Source organism: Stenella coeruleoalba (assembly GCF_951394435.1).
Source record: "Stenella coeruleoalba genome assembly, chromosome: 19".
NCBI lineage: Eukaryota > Metazoa > Chordata > Mammalia > Artiodactyla > Delphinidae > Stenella > Stenella coeruleoalba.
Window position 1 is genome coordinate 49777442 of NC_137165.1, and position 19707 is coordinate 49797148.

The following is a 19707-nucleotide window of genomic DNA, read 5'->3' on the forward strand; positions in this document are numbered from 1 at the left end:
GCCCCAGGCACAGAGGGACGCAGAGGCCGGGCCGCCCCGGGGGAGCAGGAGGCCTGCTCGTCTATGCCACACTCAAGTGGGCAGGACCGGCCTCTTGGCCCTGGCGTGCTCCAGAGGTGCTTGCGGGCAGCGGTGTGGGCACCATGGGGCATGCGCGGGCACCATGCACAGAGGGCCCCAGGCAGTGCCCCCAGGCTCACTGCCCTGATCACTGGCAGGAAGGGTGGGGCTTCAGGAGGTGAGGGGTTCACCCCAGGGGTCACCCCCATGCCTGTGCCCAGGGGAAGCTTCCACTGCCGACCACTGGGGGCTATCCTGTTCCTCCTTATCTGAGACGTGCGACCTTGGAGAGCAGCGTCTGGGCCTGATCTGTGTCAACTGGCTGCAGGATTCTGGTGAATCAGGTGTATCAGGGTCGTGCCCGTCACAGGCCACGCTGTCCTAAATCCTTGCCCCTCACCCCAGCATGTAACGCCTACAACCAGGGCTGCCCCTCCCGTGCCCTGCAATGCCACCTGCCTCACGCTGAAGAGTCACTGAGATGCTGGACCAGCCAGCATCTGCCTGCCCCGGGGTCTCTGGGTCTGTGCTGGGAGCAGGCATTCACAAGTCAGTCAGAGTAACGGTCTGGGATCTCTGGCCGAGGTAGGAATCAGAGCAACAGGCAGGAAGATTCCGTCTGGGTTCTGCTCCTTCGGTGGAGAGCCCTCTGGTACCCACCGAGGCTACAGGATGGGACTGCTGTCCTGCTGGCTCCGGGACGCCGGGCACCCAACCACCCAAAATCCCCCAGGAGAGTGGAGCCTGGCTCTGCCCAGTTTCATCAGGAGGGATCAGCCTCGCCCCCCGAGACCAAGAAGGGTGAGTGCTGGGGACAGACAAGAGCGCCTGCCCTTCACCACTCACTATAAGGCCCGAGAAGTCCCAAAACCATGACCGGGGACCCAACACTCCTGTGTCCCCAGGCAGAGCCCCCAGCACGCGGCGGCCGAGTCCCACCTGCAGCTCCTTGTCCGAGTACTTCTGGGGGTTTTTGCTCCCTTGGCTCTTCTTGCGGAGTTTCTTCAGCTCGGCCTGGCACTTGTCCAGTGCATCACCTTTGCTCCTTTGCTCCGTCTGGTATTTCTTCAGCGCAGCCTGAGATTCAAACAACAAAACCACGGGCAATGAGCTGGTGCGCCCCTCCCGCTCTCAACTGGGCCACAGCAGCCCCGAACCTGTGGACGGCAGGAATTGTGCAGCTGCAAACCTGAGGCCTCAGCTCTGCCCACCCTGGAGGCAAAGATCAGGGCTGGGAAAACCAGCCAGCCTCCCTCTCTCCCACCGAGCCTCGAGCCTCGCTCTCTCCCAACGCAGGGCCGGAAGTGCCTCAGGTCAAATCATGTAATGAACACTGACAGAGCCCAGCCCCTCGCCCTTCTTGTCAACCTGGGAGAGGTGACAGGGCAGGGTCAGGGCATGAAGAACTCCAGGAAACGACAGCAGGTCAGAGGAGTTCACACAGGTTCCACAGGGCGGCTGCCTCACATCGTTTTTACAAAAAGCGGCCGAGAGGCGGGGGTAGTGGAACCTGGCATGTGGGGCATCAGACGCAAGAGTCCACTCACGGGGTCACATTTAGTTTCAAATGGGCATGAATGTCAGAGGAGCTGCAGGAAACCCACAGGATGGAGAGCTCACAGGAAGATGAAAACTGTTCAGACAGGGAAGGATTCACACACAGCAGAGCCCAAGCAGCTCAGGGTGACCAGCAGGTACAGGGTGGGGGCTACTTACGCTCAGGTACCTGGAGTCCAGCTCCACCTTCTGCTCCAGCTGCGTTAGCAGCTCGTTGTGAAAAGACTTCAGCTGGACATGGAGAGAAAACAGCCGTCAGCTCCGACGTGTGGCTGTCCCGGGAGAGGGGGGGCGGTCACCACGACCATGGCACCTGGGACGCTGGGCACCCCAATGGGCGAGAGGAGCTTGTCTGATCCAGGAGCCGATGACCCCGCAGCGACAGGTGGGCCCCGCGGGGCCACGCGGCCCCGGGAGTGAGTGCTGAACTGAAGCCTGGCCTTCGACAGGCATGGAGCCTCGCTTCCCTCGGGGAGACAGAGACCGCCTCCCCACTGTCCCTGCTCTCCCGTGCTGGTGGGTAACATAGGCATAAGCTGACACGAGCCGTAGACCTGCTAGGTCCTGGCAGGACCTACAGTCTCGGTGCACCCGTGCTTCCCCAGGCCACCACTCGAGATGTCCCCATGTGGCCCTGCGTGGGAGCCAGCTGAGAATAACACCCCATCTTGGCCGTGTCCTTTTCTTCCAGGTCCGTCTGTATATCCTCAGCCCCCATGGTGGTCACATCCCTGGTGTGTGACTTCTCTCTCAGGCCCTGGGGACACCCCCACCTCTCTGGGTATGACCACAGGAAGGCACATACTTCCCTAGTGGATGCACGGCCACAGCACATGCCCGGCTCTTCCCCTCGCCTCTGACAGCGCCTGCTCACCTGCATCTGCCCCTCCCTCCCCGGGGTCGCACTGGGAGGCTGGGACTCACCATTTCCTCCAATTGATTTTGAATCTGCCTGTGGACTTCGGCCATCTGGAAGAGAACGTCCCCTGGGAGGCAGATGGCAGGAGAGAAAAGCAGGAGGAAAGTGAGCTACTCAGAATCACTGTCTTATCACTCCCTCCACGGCTGGGGAGCAGGTACCAGTGGGCCAGGCACTGGGGTTGCTGTGGTCTGGGGACCGGCGGGCAGGGGGAGGGGTGCCTCTCCAGGTGATGCCGCCAAGAGGAGATGGGAAATTCTAGAATGACAAGGATACACAGTGGCTTGGTGTCTCTGGGGGTTTGGGGGCCTCAGGCATCTGCACTGGATCTGAGATTCATGGCAGAGGTAAGAAGACCGGAGACCCTACGTTTGCAGGTTTCAACCCTGCGTGCGACCCTGTGAGCACATGCATCTCCTCTCACAGGCGCCAACCACCAGCGGCCCACCTACCTCGGGCCCAGGCAGAGGTAGCCACAACACGTAGCCCCTGTGCGTCCCGGGACGTGGCGTGGAAGGAAGGTGGCCGTGAAAGGAGGGACCCCACGGCCCAAGACACGTCATGGTCAGCAGAGTCCCGACACCCACCCCAAATCAACACTGTGGAACAGAAGCTCCGAGCTGGGGCACTCATGGTACCTGCCTCCGAAGACCCTCAGGGCCACTGCCCACACCCACAGGGTCAGCGTGAAGGACTTCCTTGCACAAATGGCTCATTTCCTCCTCTGCAGAGGGTGGGTCTGGAACGGGCAGTGTGAGCTCCATTCATTTCATTGGCAAATATTTGCTAAGCAGCCACTTCTGGCGGCAGGCACTAACCATGCGCTGTGGCCACGTGGAGGAGGGCCCGCCCCTGCCCTCGGGGGCAGTCACCTGCTGACTAACCCTGTCCCAAGGTGCTGCTTACACCAGGATGACCCTCCCCTGCTCACATCCAGGCCACTCAGGGGTCACGTGACCTAGAGGATCCTGTTGGGGGCAGCCACAATGAGCACCTCTGGTCCCCATGAGGCCAGCCAGAAAGCAGAACAGTTCCTGTGGCCCCTGCCCTAATGGGGTGACGCTGCCCACCCTCCAAGGTCATAAGGACAGCACGTAGATGATCCCCTGGGGTCGCTTGCCCTCCCAGAAGCACAGCTGGGTTCTGGGGACGGCCAGCTCCCGGTCATCGGGCCGTTCGGTCAGCTGCTGGTGCTCTTGTGGCCCTGATGACCACAGAGCACAGTGATCACCACAGGCAGAATTAGGGACAGATCGCCAATCCTTGGGGCAGGCTGCCCGAGGTCAGTGGGCTGTTAAATGGCCGCAGTGCTGGCCTCCGCTGGCAGGCCCCGGGCCTTGCCTCCCAGGGTCACTCTCTGTTGCTGGAGTGCACGCGAGGGCGGCCTCACCAGCCAGCGGGTGCCCCGCCCCCGTCTGAGTTCTGAGTTCTCACTCTCAGTGCGCTGCTGGGCTGAGTGCCCAAAGGCCTGGCTTCGCCTCGGATGCACAGATTTCTGTCGAGGGAGGAGGAGGAGGGGAGAAGAGTGCTTCCGAAGGAGCCCCAAGGGTCACCTGTCAGCTGGGAGGAGCCACGGTGTGCCAGGGGCTAGGCCCTGCAAAGCCAACCGCGTATCCCTGTCAGGAGACAAGGTCGGGGGAGTTCCCTGGCGGCACAATGGTTAGGACTCCATGCTTTCACTGCTGAGGGTGCAGGTTCGATCCCTGATTGGGGAACTAAGATCCTACAAGCCATGGGGTGTGGCCAAAAAAAAAAGAAAAAGGGAGACACAGGCATGCCGGTGGGTCCCCTCCGGATGGGGTCAGACCACACATAGTTGTGGTTCGCTGGACCCTGGGCTGAGTGTCCAGCAGGCTGCCTGTGCCGACAGTGCGAAGACCCCTTCCCAGGCACCACATGAGGAAGCACAGACCCCTGGGGGGCCCAGGCTGGCACCCAAGGCACCAAGTTGCTTACAGCTACTGCAGAGAGAGGAAGACGCCCAGGCCCAGCCCGAGGCTTCGAAGGATGCTTGCGGTCAGGGCCAGTGCCACGCCGTGTGAGCGTGAGTGAGTGGGTAGTGTCTGTGTGGTGTGAGTGGGGGAGGGCGTGTGGGTGCCAGAGTGTACACGTGTGTGCATGTAGGTGCCCACGGTGTGCATGGGGGTGAGTGCGTGCATGGATGCAGGGGTGTGGGTGTGAGCGTGTGTGGCTGTGTTGGGCGTGGGTGTTGAGTGGGTACACGTGTGGCTGTGTGCGCCTCAGTCTCCATTCTCTCTCCCCGCAGCCCTGGGGTGCTGCTATGGCCCCGTGGACGCGCGGCTCCAGGAAGCTAAGTGACCGGGCTGTGACTGGGTGGGCCACAGGGATCAGAGCCGGTCCACACAGGTCTGCCTCTAGGACCATGCTTGTCCATGAGCCGGGAGGGAGAGGACGGAGCGGGGAGATGCACGAGCAGGGGCAGACACCAGAGCTCCTGATGCACAAATCCCCTAATCCAAAGTGATAAACATTTACTGAGCACTGCGCATGCTGGCAGGGCCACGGACACCAGCACCAGGGCACAGGGGGAGGCCTGGCGGGGGCCCAGAGTCCCTGGAAGTTACTTTCCACTCAGGCTCCAAATGGCAGCCTGACCTCAGGCCTGACAGTGCTGTTGGGTGTGGCGGGGCAGGGGGGGCGGCACCTGGGGACAAGAAGGCCCCGCCCCCACCGCGGCTGCCTGGGGGCAGCATGGTCGATGGTCAACCAACCACATACACTGAGGGCTGAGCTGCGGCTGAGCAGCCCCAGCAGGATAGGATGTGAGTCTCACTCATCCTCTCCTGGCCCTGACCCCACTTCTACCCCGTCCCGACCCCAGGGGGCGGTCTATGAGTCAGGGAACTGGCCGAGGACAACAGGGGACAGAAGGTGCCTGGTCCCCGCCCTTGGCTGAAAAGGAACCACCAGGACAAATACAAGCAGGCAGCCCAGGGGACAAGGCCAGGCTGCCACCACCCTGACCTGACCTGCTCAGACCCGCAGCTCCCGAGTGGGATGAGGCTCCCGGCATCGCCATGGCCTTTCCGCATCCCCAGATCCGATATGCTTGGAGGGGATGCTGTCCTGTGTGTCAAGGGTGGCACGCACAGAAAAGCCAGACCCACAGGTCACCCTCTGGCCCTGTGGGCTCTCTCAAGGGACATGAAGTCCATAAATAAGACACAGAGCAAGTGGCACCGTTGGTCACGCTTGAGGCCCCAGAATCGTAAATTAGTGTCCGGATCAAACTGAACACATGTATTTCCTTGAACGGCCACGCACAACTAGTTGAAAGAAAACATTTGAAAAATAACAACAACAAATACCAAGTCCTTTAGATAAAGAATTCCTGTTGCCAAGAAGAGTGTGTGAAGCTTCTTGAGGATTCTGGACACTGCACCGCATCGCCTCCGCCCACCGGAGCCTCCGCCTGTGTCCCTGCGCACGCATGCGGGGAGTGGGCACATGCTCTGAGCTGCAAGCCAGTGGCTGCCACAAGCCGGTCCACACGGGGAATTTTTAAGGTGCGTTACACAAGCAGCTGCAGGAAGCCACGTGTACATGATGGTGGTGTGAGCGTATGGACCCTGGAGCACTGTGGGGGCACTGGGCCAGCTGCAGGGGGCGGTCACCCCTGCCCGGGGATGAGGCTGTGCCCCGAACTAGGCTTCCCAGGAATGCGGGGGGCCTCAGGCATTGGCACGGACACTCTCTCGTCCTCTCACCCAGGTCCCTTCCGGGTCCTGGGAGGCGGGCGAGTGAAGGTCCTTGGAGCCATGGGGCCGGCCAGAGTCTCCCCGCTTCTCTGGGCTCAAAGGCCAGCATAAGGTGGGGACACTTTCCCAGGCCCACCCCATACGTGGAGGAGGAGGCCACCGGGCTTTCTACCAGGCCTCATCTGGGAACCCAGGTCTCGGTCCACAGCACAGGTGGGCCCTAAACTCGAAAAACCAGGTTTAAAATAGAGCCCAGACCCAGCCTCGCCAGAGCAAAGAGCGGGGGAGCAGGGTACTCAGTTGTCACCACCGATGGGACCGCCAGGGTCTCGAGGAGTGTGAACAGAGGGGGAGGCAGGCAGGTGGCCAGGCCCCAGGGCGCCACAGGAGGGGAGCGGGCAGGCCACCCTGGCACTGAGGAGGGGTTGGGAGCAGGCCATCGGGAGCAGGGACAGGAGAGGGCACACTTGGGTGCCATGAGGCTTCATCCAAGACAAAACCACCGACAGAAACACAGGCATCTGAGAACGAGGCGACGCCCTCCCACCCAGTGTCTACCCTGTGAGGAGGCAGCCAGGTCAGCAGTGAGTCACCTCCGGCTGCACACCCTTCAGCTCTGAGTGTAAAAATTCCTGGTACTCTTGGTAACCTTTAACACCAGCCTTGTGTCTTTGGGTTAAGAGTGGAACTCGGTACACATGGCAACTCCCCTCCCCCAGGAAAGGGGCTGGGGCAGCAAGCGCAGGAGCGCACGCACGCGCACACACACACACACACACACACACACACACACACACGCACATGTCGGCACATGCTGCACTTCCTCACCGACACAGGCGACGTGCTGTTCACCTCCCTCCCCTCCAACACAGTCTGGCTGGACACAGGCTGCTTCTGTCTGGTGTGGCTAAGACAGCACAACGTCGGGACAGCCGCCACCACCTTTGCTCTGCATGACTGTGGCCTGGGAGCCTGAGCATCCTGCAGACGGTGCGTGTGCCCCTGAAGAGAGGCTGTGCGGCCTCGGGAGCCAGGGTGTGCCCTTGTCCCCCAGGGTGGTGGCCTTGCCCTTGGTGACAGGGGCAGAAAGAACTGGTCCAGCCTTCCAGCAGGGACAGGGCCCCCAACAAGGACGCAACACTGGAGCTGGGGTGGCTGGACAGGGAGGGCTGAGGCCCAGGCCTGCGTAGCCCCTCACAGGCCACTCTGTCCTCAAGGAGCATCCACCACTCCTAATTCCAGAACGTTCTCATCACTCCAAAAACCTGTCCCCAGCAGCAGTCACTCCCCTTTCCCTCCAGCCTCGGGCAACCACTAATCTACTGTCTGTACGGCTCTCCCTGTCCTGGGCGTTTAGTATCAGTGCGATCCCGTGACACAGGCCTCCTCGCGGAGCATGTTTTTGGTGTTTGAGGCTCACCACGTGGCAGTGTGGCAGGGCCTCATTCCTTTCCCAGCTGGATGACATTCCAGGGAATGAGCCGCATTTTGTTTATCCAGTCGCCCATGATGTCCATCGGAGGACATTTGGGCGTTTCCACTTTCAGGCCGTTACAAATAGTGTTGGCTGTTGTGATAATCAGCTCTCCTTAGGAAGCAGTTTTATTTTATAATAACTCTGAATTCTTTTTGTACACAATCTTTGCAATATGATTTTTGAGGTTTTTCCCATCAGTCTAGAGCAAGAGTCCACTAGCCAGCAGACCCTGGGGGGAGGTGAGTAAAAGGGGAGTCTCCAGCCAGTACTGTGAGCACGTGGGGGCTGGGGCCTCAGAGCCGCCAAGCCCTCCCAGGTTCCTCCAGAGCCAGACCGAGCCCCCCACTGCCAGGAGGGAGCCAGGGTCAGCGCCCCTCCAGGCGCCCACTGCCATCTCTGAGGGGACCGCTCCCTGCTCCAGGCTAGTCCAAACGCCCCTGGGAAGATGAGGCTGCAGATAGGAAGAGGAATTGATTCCACAACAGGAGCCCGCCTCTCTAGCAAGTCTGGGTGACTCAGCAACCCTCTCGCTTCCCAGCTGAGTGGGGAGGTTGGGGACTGTCTGCGGGGGACCCTCTGCCCCCGCTGGCCACCCCCAGCAGGAACTGGCTTCTGCCAAACCTTGGGATCGTGAGCCGGAGCGAGCACCACGGCTCAGTCGCTCTGCTTCTTTTCCTTAAGTGTTTTATTTCACCACCGATATGAAAAAATTCCCAACAGACTCTCAAAAATGTTCACAGCCCCTGGCAAGAACCTCAGTACAAGGACAAGGTGGAGGGGCCTGGCACTGGCCAGTGAGTGCTGGCCAGCACCTGGGGACCGAAGGCACCCACTGAGGGGAGAAAAAGGCAGAAGCTAGCGACCCCGTCAGCACAGAGGGGCCGGGGCGATAAGCTGGAAGGTGCAGGGCACAGCTGAGGAGGGGGAGGCCCAGGTGCAGGAAGGCCCCACACCCGGGAGGATGGCAGTGGGGCAGACTCTCAGCAGAGCAGTGTTGGCAGGACCACAGCTCACAGGAGGGGAAGGGGCGGAGCTGCTCTCGCTTGGAGCTCCAGGCAAGGTCAGGACTCGAGCAGGGCAGCACCCCGCTGTGACATGGCCCCATCCTCTTAGCAGACGACAGAGAGGGATCAGCCACCCACCCCGGGTGCTCTCAGAACTTGTAGACGGTTCGGAGGAGCAGTCGATTTACATGTGTTCAGGGACGTAGGACCCACCACTGACATCTCAGACCTCAGAAACATTCAAGTGTTTCCCCAAACTGGGCTCTTTGGGAAAAGATAAAAGATTCCAGAAGACTAGAGAAAATTACAGGTACCAGATTTTTAAAAGGGACCCACTCTAGAAATTGCAGGTTGGTGTCTTCATGTGAGAGCTGTTACTGAGATAAAGGTGACCCGCTCGCAGCCTGGGGCACTCGTTCACCTTCATCGTCACCACACTGACGACTGCGCTGTGAGCACCTGCTCCGTGCAGGTGCCGCTCCAGGTGAGACAGTTAACCAGAGGCCCTGCCTCTGTGGTGCCTGCATTCTTTCCTGGGAGAGGCAGACAAAACGTGGGCCAGTGAGGAACGAGGAAGAGTGAGGGGCAAGTGGGCCAGGCAGGTCGGGAAGGAGGGCCGCCCGAAGGCCGGGAGGACGAGGATGCCTGTGGCTGCAGATGGCACAGAGACGGCGGGGAGGTCTGGCAGGGAGTCTCATCTCACTGATTCTCGAGCCCCAGACCAGCACAGGTGTAGCCCCACCTCCTACCTGAGCTCCACAAGGCACCAGGCAGTCCCCCAGGGCACTGAATACTGACACAGGGGACCTGAGTGTGGCTGGAGGCCAGGTCTACAGCCACACCCAGAGGGTTCCATCCATGGCCCGGGAGATCAAAGGGGCCGTGAATTTGTTCTTATCAGCGCTTAGAAGACAGACACTCTCCTCTCAGCCCAACCTCCAAACCTCCCGAAAGTGGCCAAAATAACAGAGCGGGTACCCGCTCACCCCTCACCAGGTTCCCCGGCTCTCTTTCCGACACATGCACCCAGGTAGCCGTGCACACACTTTTTGGCGGAACCACCTGAGACAGTAGTGAACATCACGGCGTGGCCAGCATGTCAGCTTCTGCACCTGGATAGCACGGACTTGTGTGCACAGGCCCACGGCCATCCCGACCCAAGGACAGCGGCCACCGACACAGACCCTCTTCCTTCAGCACTCGCACCTCGGAGCCTGGGTGCCCAACTCACTGCCGCCTGTGAGCTGCTCCCCAACCCTGGACCTCACGTGCGGCTCTTCAGGTCTCTCTCTGTCTCTCTCTCTCACTCTCTCTCTCTCTCTCTCAATAAGTCAGCGTACTGTTTATCTAAATGCTGCTCTGTGAGCATCTGGAACAAGTAAGTCATAAACAGGCTTAATCGTGGGTTATGAGGACTTAACCTTCAGCGGCACCGGAATTCTTATCTTTCCTCTGTGGAGTCGGGAGTCTTCAGCCTCTCTAATCCAGCAGAGTCCTCTCGAGTTGCATCTCTCACAATGCTGACATTTTTAAAGGCTCAGGCTGCTTTTCTGGTTTTTTCTTTTTTTTTTTTTTTTGCAGAAAAAAACACATGTTCTTATAATCTGCAAATGACAAGAAGCTGAGAGGGAGCGTGGATCTGGGAGACTGGGAACAAGCCGGGGTGGGAGCGGGGCTCAGGCCCCGGAGTCTGGCCGCTCACAGGCCGGCGCCCGGCAGATCTGTGCAGCTCCCCACCTTGTTCTATGAGCCGAGGGTGGACCAGACTCCACCTGAGGCCCCCTCCTGGGCCATAATGCTAGACTCCTAATCCCAAAGGAGCGAGGACAGGATTTCAGGAGAAGATGAGTTATCACCATTTAGGCTTAAAAAAGAACACATTTTTGCCAAAGCAACACAGACCCGAGAAAGCCTGCTTTGAGATGGTTCTCATGAAGACAGCCAGCGGCCTGAGCTGACCCCCAGCAAGAGTGAACAACAGCACGGGATGAAGAGGGTAAGGACCCGGCTGCCGGACCCCGGGGCTGGGCACAGCTGCATGGAGGGCCAGGTCCCCCAGAGCACTGTGACCCCCACAGCGAAGCATCACCCCCGAGATCAGTGTCCAGAGGGCAACCCGGTGAAACTCCTAAAACCTGATTAACCCAAGAAGCGGGAGGAAGCTGGGGACCTGGGGTGGGGGAGGTCACAGAGGGCAGTTTCAACCTCTGCAAGGCACAGGCGGCTGAGCCCTGGCTGGGGGAGGGGTGGGAAGTGTGGAGGTGGGGAGGGGAGTCCAACACCACCTACGGAGGGGCCTCCTCCAAAACCCACTGCCACACAGCAGGACCGCCCCCCAGGGCAGAGACCAGCCTCCATCCTGGTGCCCGTCCACCAGCCAGGGGATGCCTGTCAGGGGGGCCGCCTGGGGGTGACAAGTCCTGATGCCTGATATCAGATGCCTGATAGTCCAGGCATCTGCGGGGAAAGGGCTCCAGGCCTGCCTGGGCTGACCTCACTGTCTCATGGGTTACGCGTACATGTTTGTACCTCATCCCGGGATTAAATCAGTAAGACCACGTGTCTCCTGATTAGGGGGTTGGGCTGACAAGGCACACGGCACAGCCCCTGCCCCAGAGCTGGGCAAGTGTTTGCCCCTGCCAGTAACAGTGACAAGGACAGCCAGGAACCTGGGTGCAGCTCCACCTTGACACCAGCGGTCCTGCCACACACCCCCTCTTTCTTTAAGCAGGAGGATGGTGGGTGAAGAGGTTCAGGAACTGGGCAATAAGGTAGGGAAAGCCCCCGGCCCACATGCATGTTCCGTCCTTCTGAGGAGCTGGGCCCCGGCCGGCAGGAGGGTACGACCCACGTGTGGTCAAGGGCACCACTGGTGCCCTTTTTTCCCCTGCCTATGCCCTTCGTCCCTGATGCCAAAGTCAGGCCTGGGCAGGGGTCCCGAGTGCTTGGTCTCTTGCTCACAACCCCCATCCTCACACCTGTGTCCTTCCCACTGTGAGAGGGCCGTGCCTGTCTCTGGCCCTGGCCGTGAAGATGGGACACTGCACAGGGCTCTGTGGACAAGAGCCTGGGGGGCTCCCATGAAGGCACAGTGTCAGGGTGCAGGGGGAGCTGATGCTACGAGAAAGTGGGTGTCTTCAGCAGCATTACAAATGTGGTGGACGCTGATGAGAGCCCGGCTCCCCAGCTGCCTGGACCTGGACCTCTCAGACCATGCTGGGCACTCCCAGAGCATAAGCCTTCCAGGACAGGATCTGAGAACATGTGGGAAGGATGGGAACATCCAGTGCCAAGTCCCTGCCCACGCGGCTCATCCTTAAGGGCTCCCTGTAACCTGCTGGCCCCCCGCCTAGTAGACGTCAAGCCAGATCACCCCAGGACATGAGCACCCCAGCCAGATTCCCAGCCCAGACGGGTCCCCAGGAGCAGCCTTATTGTGCGTTGGGGAGGGTCCTACCATCCCTCCACCGCCAGGAGCCGCCTCCCGAGGCCCCGCCCCAACTCCAAAGTGGCTGATACTGCTCCCTCCTGGGGATAAAATTGGGCGACCGGTCAGGGGGCAGCCGAGCCCCGATGCAGCTAGAAATGAAGCCGTCTGAAAAGGCAGGGTGGCCCAGGGCTGTCGGCTGCACCACAAAGATCAAAGTCCTTCCACACCTGGGGTTACAGTGCCAGGTCTCTCCAAGGGAGAGTGGCCCTTCTCTACCGGCACTGCCACGTCAGGCAGGGGCTGGGGTTCACCGAAACACCAGGCTGGGGTGGCCAGGAGGCTGTGGCCCAGGTGGAATTGAGAGCAGAACGTCCGCACGGTTACTGACCAGTAACAAGCCCACTGACCAGTGCAGGTGTCACATGAAGGATGATCTGGGTGGGGTGACGAGGCACGACTGCAGGGGTGCCAGGACGGCCCCTCTGCTCCCTGATCAAGTCCAGCCAGGGCCACCTTAGCAACCCTCCCCCCGACTAGAGGAGCCCAACAGAGTGTGAGGGGTGGAGCTTGGGGGACCATGGTGAAGACCAAAGCAGCCACAGGCCTGCCGGGAGCCCTCACCCCACCTGGGCACTGACACCAGACCCCTGACTACCTCTCCAGGAGAAGCAGAGGTGAGACCAGCACAGCCGTGACTCTGCGACCATGAGACTCACGTGTGCGGGCGTGTGCCGCGGTGGGGTGGGCAGGAGTTCTCCGCCTCCTCCCAGGTACAGCAGCCCCAGATGGTGCTGGGCGCACAGAGAAGGTGTCTGACCTTCCTTTAGAGACTAAACCTCCAGCCCTGTCTTCGCAGAGCTGGACTTGAACCTGGAGAGCAGGACGCACTATCACTGCCAAGTGGTCATGGCGTTCCTTTTGGTCACTGGCAGCCACCGAGGGCGCCAAAACACTCGTTTCTTGAGGATCTGTCATTTCAGGAGGAGCCAGAGCTCCCGTTCCCTGCTGGTGGCCAAGGGGCTCTTGAGCCAAGGGGTCAGCTGCTCAAACTTGGCTGGGAGCGCCCGCTGCCTCCTGAAGCCTTCTGAAGCAAATATCCATAATGCTCAATTATTCTGGCGGCTTCCAGAGCGGAAAGGCGCCTCTGAGAGCTCATTAGCATACGCCTGAACAAGGCACAAATATAGAGCTCTCGCGTTCTGGGAAGACAGACAGCCAAGGGCTGCGGGGGTGTCGCGTCGGCCTTGAGAGCCAGCGGTATGGGATGCGGAGCTCAGACAGCACTGAGGGACCCCTCTGGGATCAGCCACCAACCCCCCCATCCTCCCTGCTGGCCTCAAAGCCACCAGTTCCTCCCTGGTAGAAGCAGGGCTCTTCTCTTGCCTACAAAATGGCAAAAAATGGCAAGTGGCCAAAAGGATAACCAGGACAAAAATCGATGGCTGTTGCCATGGTGATGATAGCGGACAGTGACCCTCCCTGACTGCTGCTCTGAAGGAGAGCAAGACCACACAGCCCCTCGGTGTCGGTATCAGTGCTGTGTCTAAAGTGGACGCCCAGGCACCGGAGTGTCATGGAATGAGGTGGAGGAGGCACGACCACACGTGGCCCAACCGTCTGGGCTGGCCTCCTTCCTGTCCTGAGCCTCTGCCCTACCTACTCCGGGTCAGGTCCTGGACCGGCGTCAGCCACACCGGGAGTCTCATCAGATCTCAGAAGCTCAGGCCTGCCCCGGGCCTTCTGAAGCCAAATATGCATTTGGACGTGTCCTCGGCCAATCCACAAGCTCTCAGGCACCCACAGTTACACTCGGGGCTTCGGGGTTCCCAGGCTGGCCGCCCAGGCCGACTGGAGGGCTGCTTCAAGGAACTGGCCGACAGGAGGCCGTGGAGCGCGTGGGCTGAGCCTGGGCGACAGGGAGGCGGGGACTTAGGGTCAACCTGGAGTCCTCTGCCCATGGGCTGGGTAGGCGCTGGCTCAGCCGGGTCCCCGCAGCAGCAGCAGGGAAGGGCACGCTGCGAGACGCTGGCTGTGCTGCTGGGAGACAGTGGGGCAGGAACTCACATCGACAGACCCTCCACCCGCCAGCATCACCGTGCTTCAAAATGCCGTCTTTTCTCCTGCCTGACGCGACTCACAAGGGGACAGGGAAACGTGGGTGTGGACAGAGGGAGGGGTTTTCCTCCCACATTCCCACCCAGAGCAGGGACATGAGTGGCCAAGGCCACAATCCCCGACCACAGGAGGCCACCTGGACCTCGGCAGGGCGGGCAGGCCAGGGCCAGAGCTGGAAGGTACGTGGATGACCCTCCTCCAGGGCGGCCACCCTCCAGGGGTCACAGAGCCCGTGAGGCTGCGCCCCAGGCCGGGCAGGCACTGCTGCTCCGATCCTCACCAAGTGCCATGAGGACCCGCATTAACCTGCCCACTCATGCCCCCGATTAACTGTCCAAGTGGACATCAGCTCTCCTGGGGACGGTTTCTCAGGCATCAACTCGCTCTAAATCATGCGAGACACAAACAGGAACAGGCCCCGTTGAGGACCGTTCATCATGGAAGCAGTCCTCTGCGGTCAGAGCGTCCACAGTGCCTCTGACACACCTGCCCTCCTGCCAACGCCGGGGACCCAGGGGCCAGCACCCCTCGGAACAGGTGGAGACCTGCCACAGAGGCTCCCGAGACGGCATCTGTGCCCACCAGGCCCCCCGCCATGTGTGGGATGCTCCAGGGCCACCGGCTCCCTGCTGGAGGATAAACAAAGGACCGCTTCCTCCGCCCTCTCACTTGGGGGCGGGCAGCTGCAGACACACTGAGAACACAGCACACGCTGCCGGCGGGACCTCAATTCACGGGAGACACGGCGGGGTCACAGGACTGGGGGCCCCCAGGGCCCTCCAGCCACCCAGGCACTCGAGTCAGACTGGCCGTGGTGGGAGAGCCCTCACAGGCGTGCTGCTGCAGTATGGGCTTTAAAAGACCTCGGCGAGCCTCCTGCTGTGGACCCCGGTCAGGTCACATGCCCCCCCACCCAGTGGGAACAAGCCCCAGGCCCGGTCCTCACAGACCCTGCCAGCCCCACCTCACCACCAGAACCAGGCTCAGAATGAACCACAGCTGGGGGCCCCCTTCCCCTCCTCCCAAGCAGGACCCCCAGGAACCAGGCCAGAGGGTGTAGGGTCACCACAGCCACACACCGCTGTTCTCTATGGATGTTCCCACCCTGGAGTGGGCCCTTGGACACCGAGGAAGCATGAAAACACCCTGAGCCGTCTCTCCTGCTATGGCCAGAGTCGCTGAGAACAGGCAGATCCAATTAAGACGTTTATTAATCCCTCCTGACAAAGGCTCCAGCCTGCCCCATAAAGCTCTCATCAGGGCAGGCCAAGTGGACACGCTGGAGCCCCTGGCCCTTCACAGCAGTCATGTGAGTGCAGGGGGCCCTGAGAGGGGACCCAGGTTGCCCTCTTACCCTGTGCTCAGCCCCAGGCTTTGACCGGTCCAGCGTCCACCCAAAGCCGGACACGAGGGCCGCGACTCTGCAAAATACCTGCCTGGTGTCAAGATCTGCTCGAGGCCTGAGGGAGGCCAGGAGAGCGTGGACCCTATTCCTGGGGCTCCGGTGACCGCCCGTGTGCCGGCCACTTCTCCCAGGGGCTAAAGGACACTCCTTCCATGTGCCATGGCGGGGGCTGCTGGTGTTATCAGCTGGGAAGAGGAGGTGAAGGAGTCCACTCCAGGCCAGCCTGGGGACGCCAGGCCATCATGGGACCACAGTGTAGGGTGACGTGGGGCCTCTGAGTCGGGACCCTCAGGGATGTGAAATCGACCTGCCTCCCACTGTGCGGCTGTAATTAAGTCCTCCAAGTGGCGGCTGTCAGGTTTAGCAGTCAAAGGTGGGTCCTGCTGTTAGGGTCTGACAGCACGTGGACGTGAGACAGACCGTCCCCCACCTGCAGGGAAGGCAGGGCCACACTCGGGCTCCCCAGCCAGGTGTTGACAGCTCTGCATGACATGGAAGGGGCCGTGATGCAGCCCGACAACCTCCCGGCCTCACAGGGAGCACAGGAGCCAACCTGGTGGGCAGCCCCCCGACCTGGTGGATGGCCTGTGGCACCATCTCAGAACTACCTCTGCCAAGGAAACTATCCGGCAACAGGCTCAAAGGCCCCTGGGGTCACATGGCCCCTGCATTTCAGTGACCCACACGCAGGAAAGGGCCACCCCGTGCCTCTAAGCATGAGGCAGTCGTGGGAAAGTCAGCCGGCATCTACAGGAACCAGAAGAGGTAGCCAAGTCCCACAGGGCGAGTCTCCAAAGGTGGCATGGGACTGCCTGCCTCGGTTCTTCACTCAGGTAGCTGGGCGTGGACAGCAGCCAAACGCCAGGGGAGTGTTCAGGCCACACCTTAATCCAGTGACTCAGCGGCCAAACCTGGCGCAGTTTCAGGCGCAGGGAGCCGCCTCCTGCCCTGAGGCCCCGCCCAGCACGGAGCTCCTGCTCTCTCACGGGTGCGGCGCAGATACCAGCATGGGTGCAGGCAGGTGGCAGCCAAGCACAGGCCCAGGGCACCTGCACGCACACACATGCCCGGGATCACAAACAAGCGGGCTCTTCAAAGGCAGAGAACGCAACAGAGGCCTCAGGAGATGGTGAGGCCAAACAGAACAGCCGCTCAGCCGCTGGCCCTCGGCTGCGCAGATGGACGAAATGTCCAGGTGAGGCTCTGGCAGAGGCCCCGGACACAGGCTCGGGAGGGACGGGCCCAGCATGAAGGTCGGCCACGCACGGAGGAAACAGAGGGCTCAGGGCAGGCTGGGCCCTTCGCTGCAATGATGGCCTCATGTTAGTGCTGCCGGCCAGGAACGCCTAGAATGCTCCACAGGATATGTCACCGTAACCTCCTGCACAGACACAGGGCAGCTGACTGACCCTCTTTTCTTGCATGAATGATTCTGGCACAGAGCCCCTGAGTCACCTGCCCACCTGAGCACTGTGCCCAGAGCCCAGGTGCACTGGACTCTGGCCTCCACCTCCTACTCCTGCCTGTGCTGGGCTCAGCCCTGCTCTTTGCACAGTGGCTTTGGGGAGTAGAGCTGGGGGCCTGGCTGCAGGGGGCCACCCAGCGGGCAGGATGTGCTCAGGAGTGCCAGCTCCCTGGGGGCTCCTGCAGATGGTGGCACGGCTTTCGGGGAAGGGGACAGGACAGTGGCCTCCCCTGCACCAAGGATGAGGTCAAGGTCCATGGTGGCACCCCCAGGAGCAGGGCACCCCAGGAGCCAACACTGGGGAAGAATCCAGCAAGCAGGACAACAGAGACTGATGCTGCACCAGGCCCATCCGGCGTGGCCATGATGCTGGAGCAGAGGGCCCGGAAGCCAGCCTGTCCACTGCCTGGACTGGGGTACCTGTGTGCTTTCAGCCCCATGGCCAAGGCCGGGCTTGCCGACGGTGCACACGGAGGCTGGATGGAGAAGCGACGGGGTGCCATCGGGATCACCCCAGGGGAACAGTGACAGGGCGCGGCTGAGATGCCGCCGTACTTGGTCTGTGCCAGTAGGTGACAGGCACCGGTGGGGGGGGTCTCCACCTGCTCTCTCTGCTTTGACGTGACCTGAGTGTCCTGTGACTTAAAGCTTAAGGCAATGGGAGAGCCCAGAGGGGACATGGCACTGCTGACAGTGCCTAGGATAAAAGGACAGCATCTGCACTGTTCCCTCCTTCAGGGCAAAAGGAGCCTGCCCGCCTGGAGGTCCAACCTCCTCCCCGAGCAGCCCCGGAGCCCAGGCCGGAGCAGTCTGGAAATGCCCACTCTGCGCCATGCTCCCCACCATGCTGGCATTTCAGGCTGCCCGTGTCAGGGGGACGGGGAGAGGCTGGGTGCACCCTGCTGTGGCCAGCAGCAAAGGAGCCACCTGCCCCCTCTGCCCTGTGGCCCCCAGGCTCAAGGTAGAGACAGAAGCAGGAGAAACAAACATGAAAACATGCTCACTCCCAGATCTTAGCAAACCCCCAAGTTTGTGGTCAACGAGTTTGGAGAGTGAGCCCCCGCGGGGTGCTGTAATCGGGGTCACCCTCCCTTGGGCCACCATCCTGGCTCCTTGGCCTGGGGAAGGCCTGGGTCTGCACACACCGGGGACTGGCCTGGAGCCTCGGACCCAGATGGGACACCCCTGCTGCCCTGAGCTGCCGGTCAGTCCCACGAGCACAGAAATCCGTGAGGAAAGCAAGCAGACAGGGCCTCGGAAAAGCTGCCCCGAGTACACAGATCAAAGAGACGGGGGCGGCACCAGGTGTGCCTCAACGGAGCCGTGAGGGGGGCGGTTAGGGAGACAAGTCCACGGCAAGTGTGAGTGGCTGGTGGCGGGGGATGAGAGGGCGGCGAGGCGATGGGGAAGGCGGGCATCCCTGCACCCCGACTAAGCAGCCTGCCTATCAAAGCGAACCCAGAGCCGAGTGGAGTGAAGATGAGAGGCCGTCTCCTCTGTGAGGTCTGGAGCTGCAGCCCCAAGCCGCCTCCTGGCCACGGGACCAAAGGCAGAGTGGCCACTCGCTCTCCACAGGGACGAGGAACAAAGGGGCAGCAGCACAGCGACTGGGCTGTGACTTCTGACCTCCACAGGCCTCAGCCTCGCTCACAGCAGGAGACCTCACGTCAGAAGCCTCTGCTCTGGTGATAAGGGGTGCAGCTCTGGGCAGTACGTGGTTGGCTGACGTGGCGGGGGGGTGATGTGCTGCTCGGGACCCTCACTCTATGCAGGAAGGATGCAGCGCAAGGCTCGTAGGGAGATGGGGAGGGGGTGCAGTACCCCCGACGCATTAGACGAGGGTCGGCATGGCTGATTCCCACACCGTCCTAGTGGGCTGTTGGCCCAGGGAGCAGAGCGGGAGCCATACAGCTCCTGCCCTTCGTGGCAAAGAAAAGGCAAGAAGAGCTGGTAGAACGGGGCAGGGATCAGCGGAGGAAGGAGGGGGACCGGGGAGTGGCCGGGGTGTCTGCCACTGCTTGCCTGGCAATCCCTGACCCCAAGACCATCAGGGGCCACACCCAGAGGGATCCCAGCAGGAAGTGGGCAGCAAGAGGGCAGATGAAGCCCCACTTTGCAGGGCCTCGAGATTAAGTCTCTGGTCAGAAGCCCGGCGCCTGGCTCAGGATGTCATCAGTGTGAGCAGAGCTCCCTCCAGGCTGCTGCCACACCTCGGCTGGAGCACCACCTCCCCAGAGGCACTCACCCCTTGAGGGCTCTGGTTGATCCCCAGGACAGCAGAGACCTTGCATCTCTTCCCTTCCATCCTGGGGAGTAAGGTCTATCGAGAAGAAAGTGGTCAGAAACGAGTAATTCCCCAGGGCTGCAGACAGGAAGGGTGGAGGAAAACAAATTCAGCATGAAACAGAACAGACTGAAAACAGGGTTACTGAGAACAGAGGAGTTCCCCTCATAAAGTTCAGCCTGTCAGGAAAACACGACCGCACATAACTTGTAGTTTACGCACTCAATAACTCAGCTGGAAAACACATAAAGCAAAAACCTCACGGAGAAACT

At 61.0% G+C, this 19707-nt stretch overlaps 1 protein-coding gene across 5 annotated transcripts in view; it reads right to left on the reverse strand.

Moving 5' to 3' along the window:
- The window catches only part of BAIAP2 (BAR/IMD domain containing adaptor protein 2), a 71533-nt gene that overhangs the window by 27728 nt on the left and 24098 nt on the right, over window positions 1–19707 (reverse strand). For all 5 annotated transcript variants that reach the window (XM_079903594.1, XM_079903596.1, XM_079903592.1 and 2 more), the window contains exons 4-6: window positions 2542–2603; window positions 1777–1848; window positions 1000–1137 (exon numbers count right to left, since the gene is read on the reverse strand). In XM_079903594.1, the coding sequence (XP_079759720.1) occupies window positions 1000–1137; window positions 1777–1848; window positions 2542–2603 (272 nt within the window). The remainder of the gene's footprint in view (window positions 1–999; window positions 1138–1776; window positions 1849–2541; window positions 2604–19707) is intronic.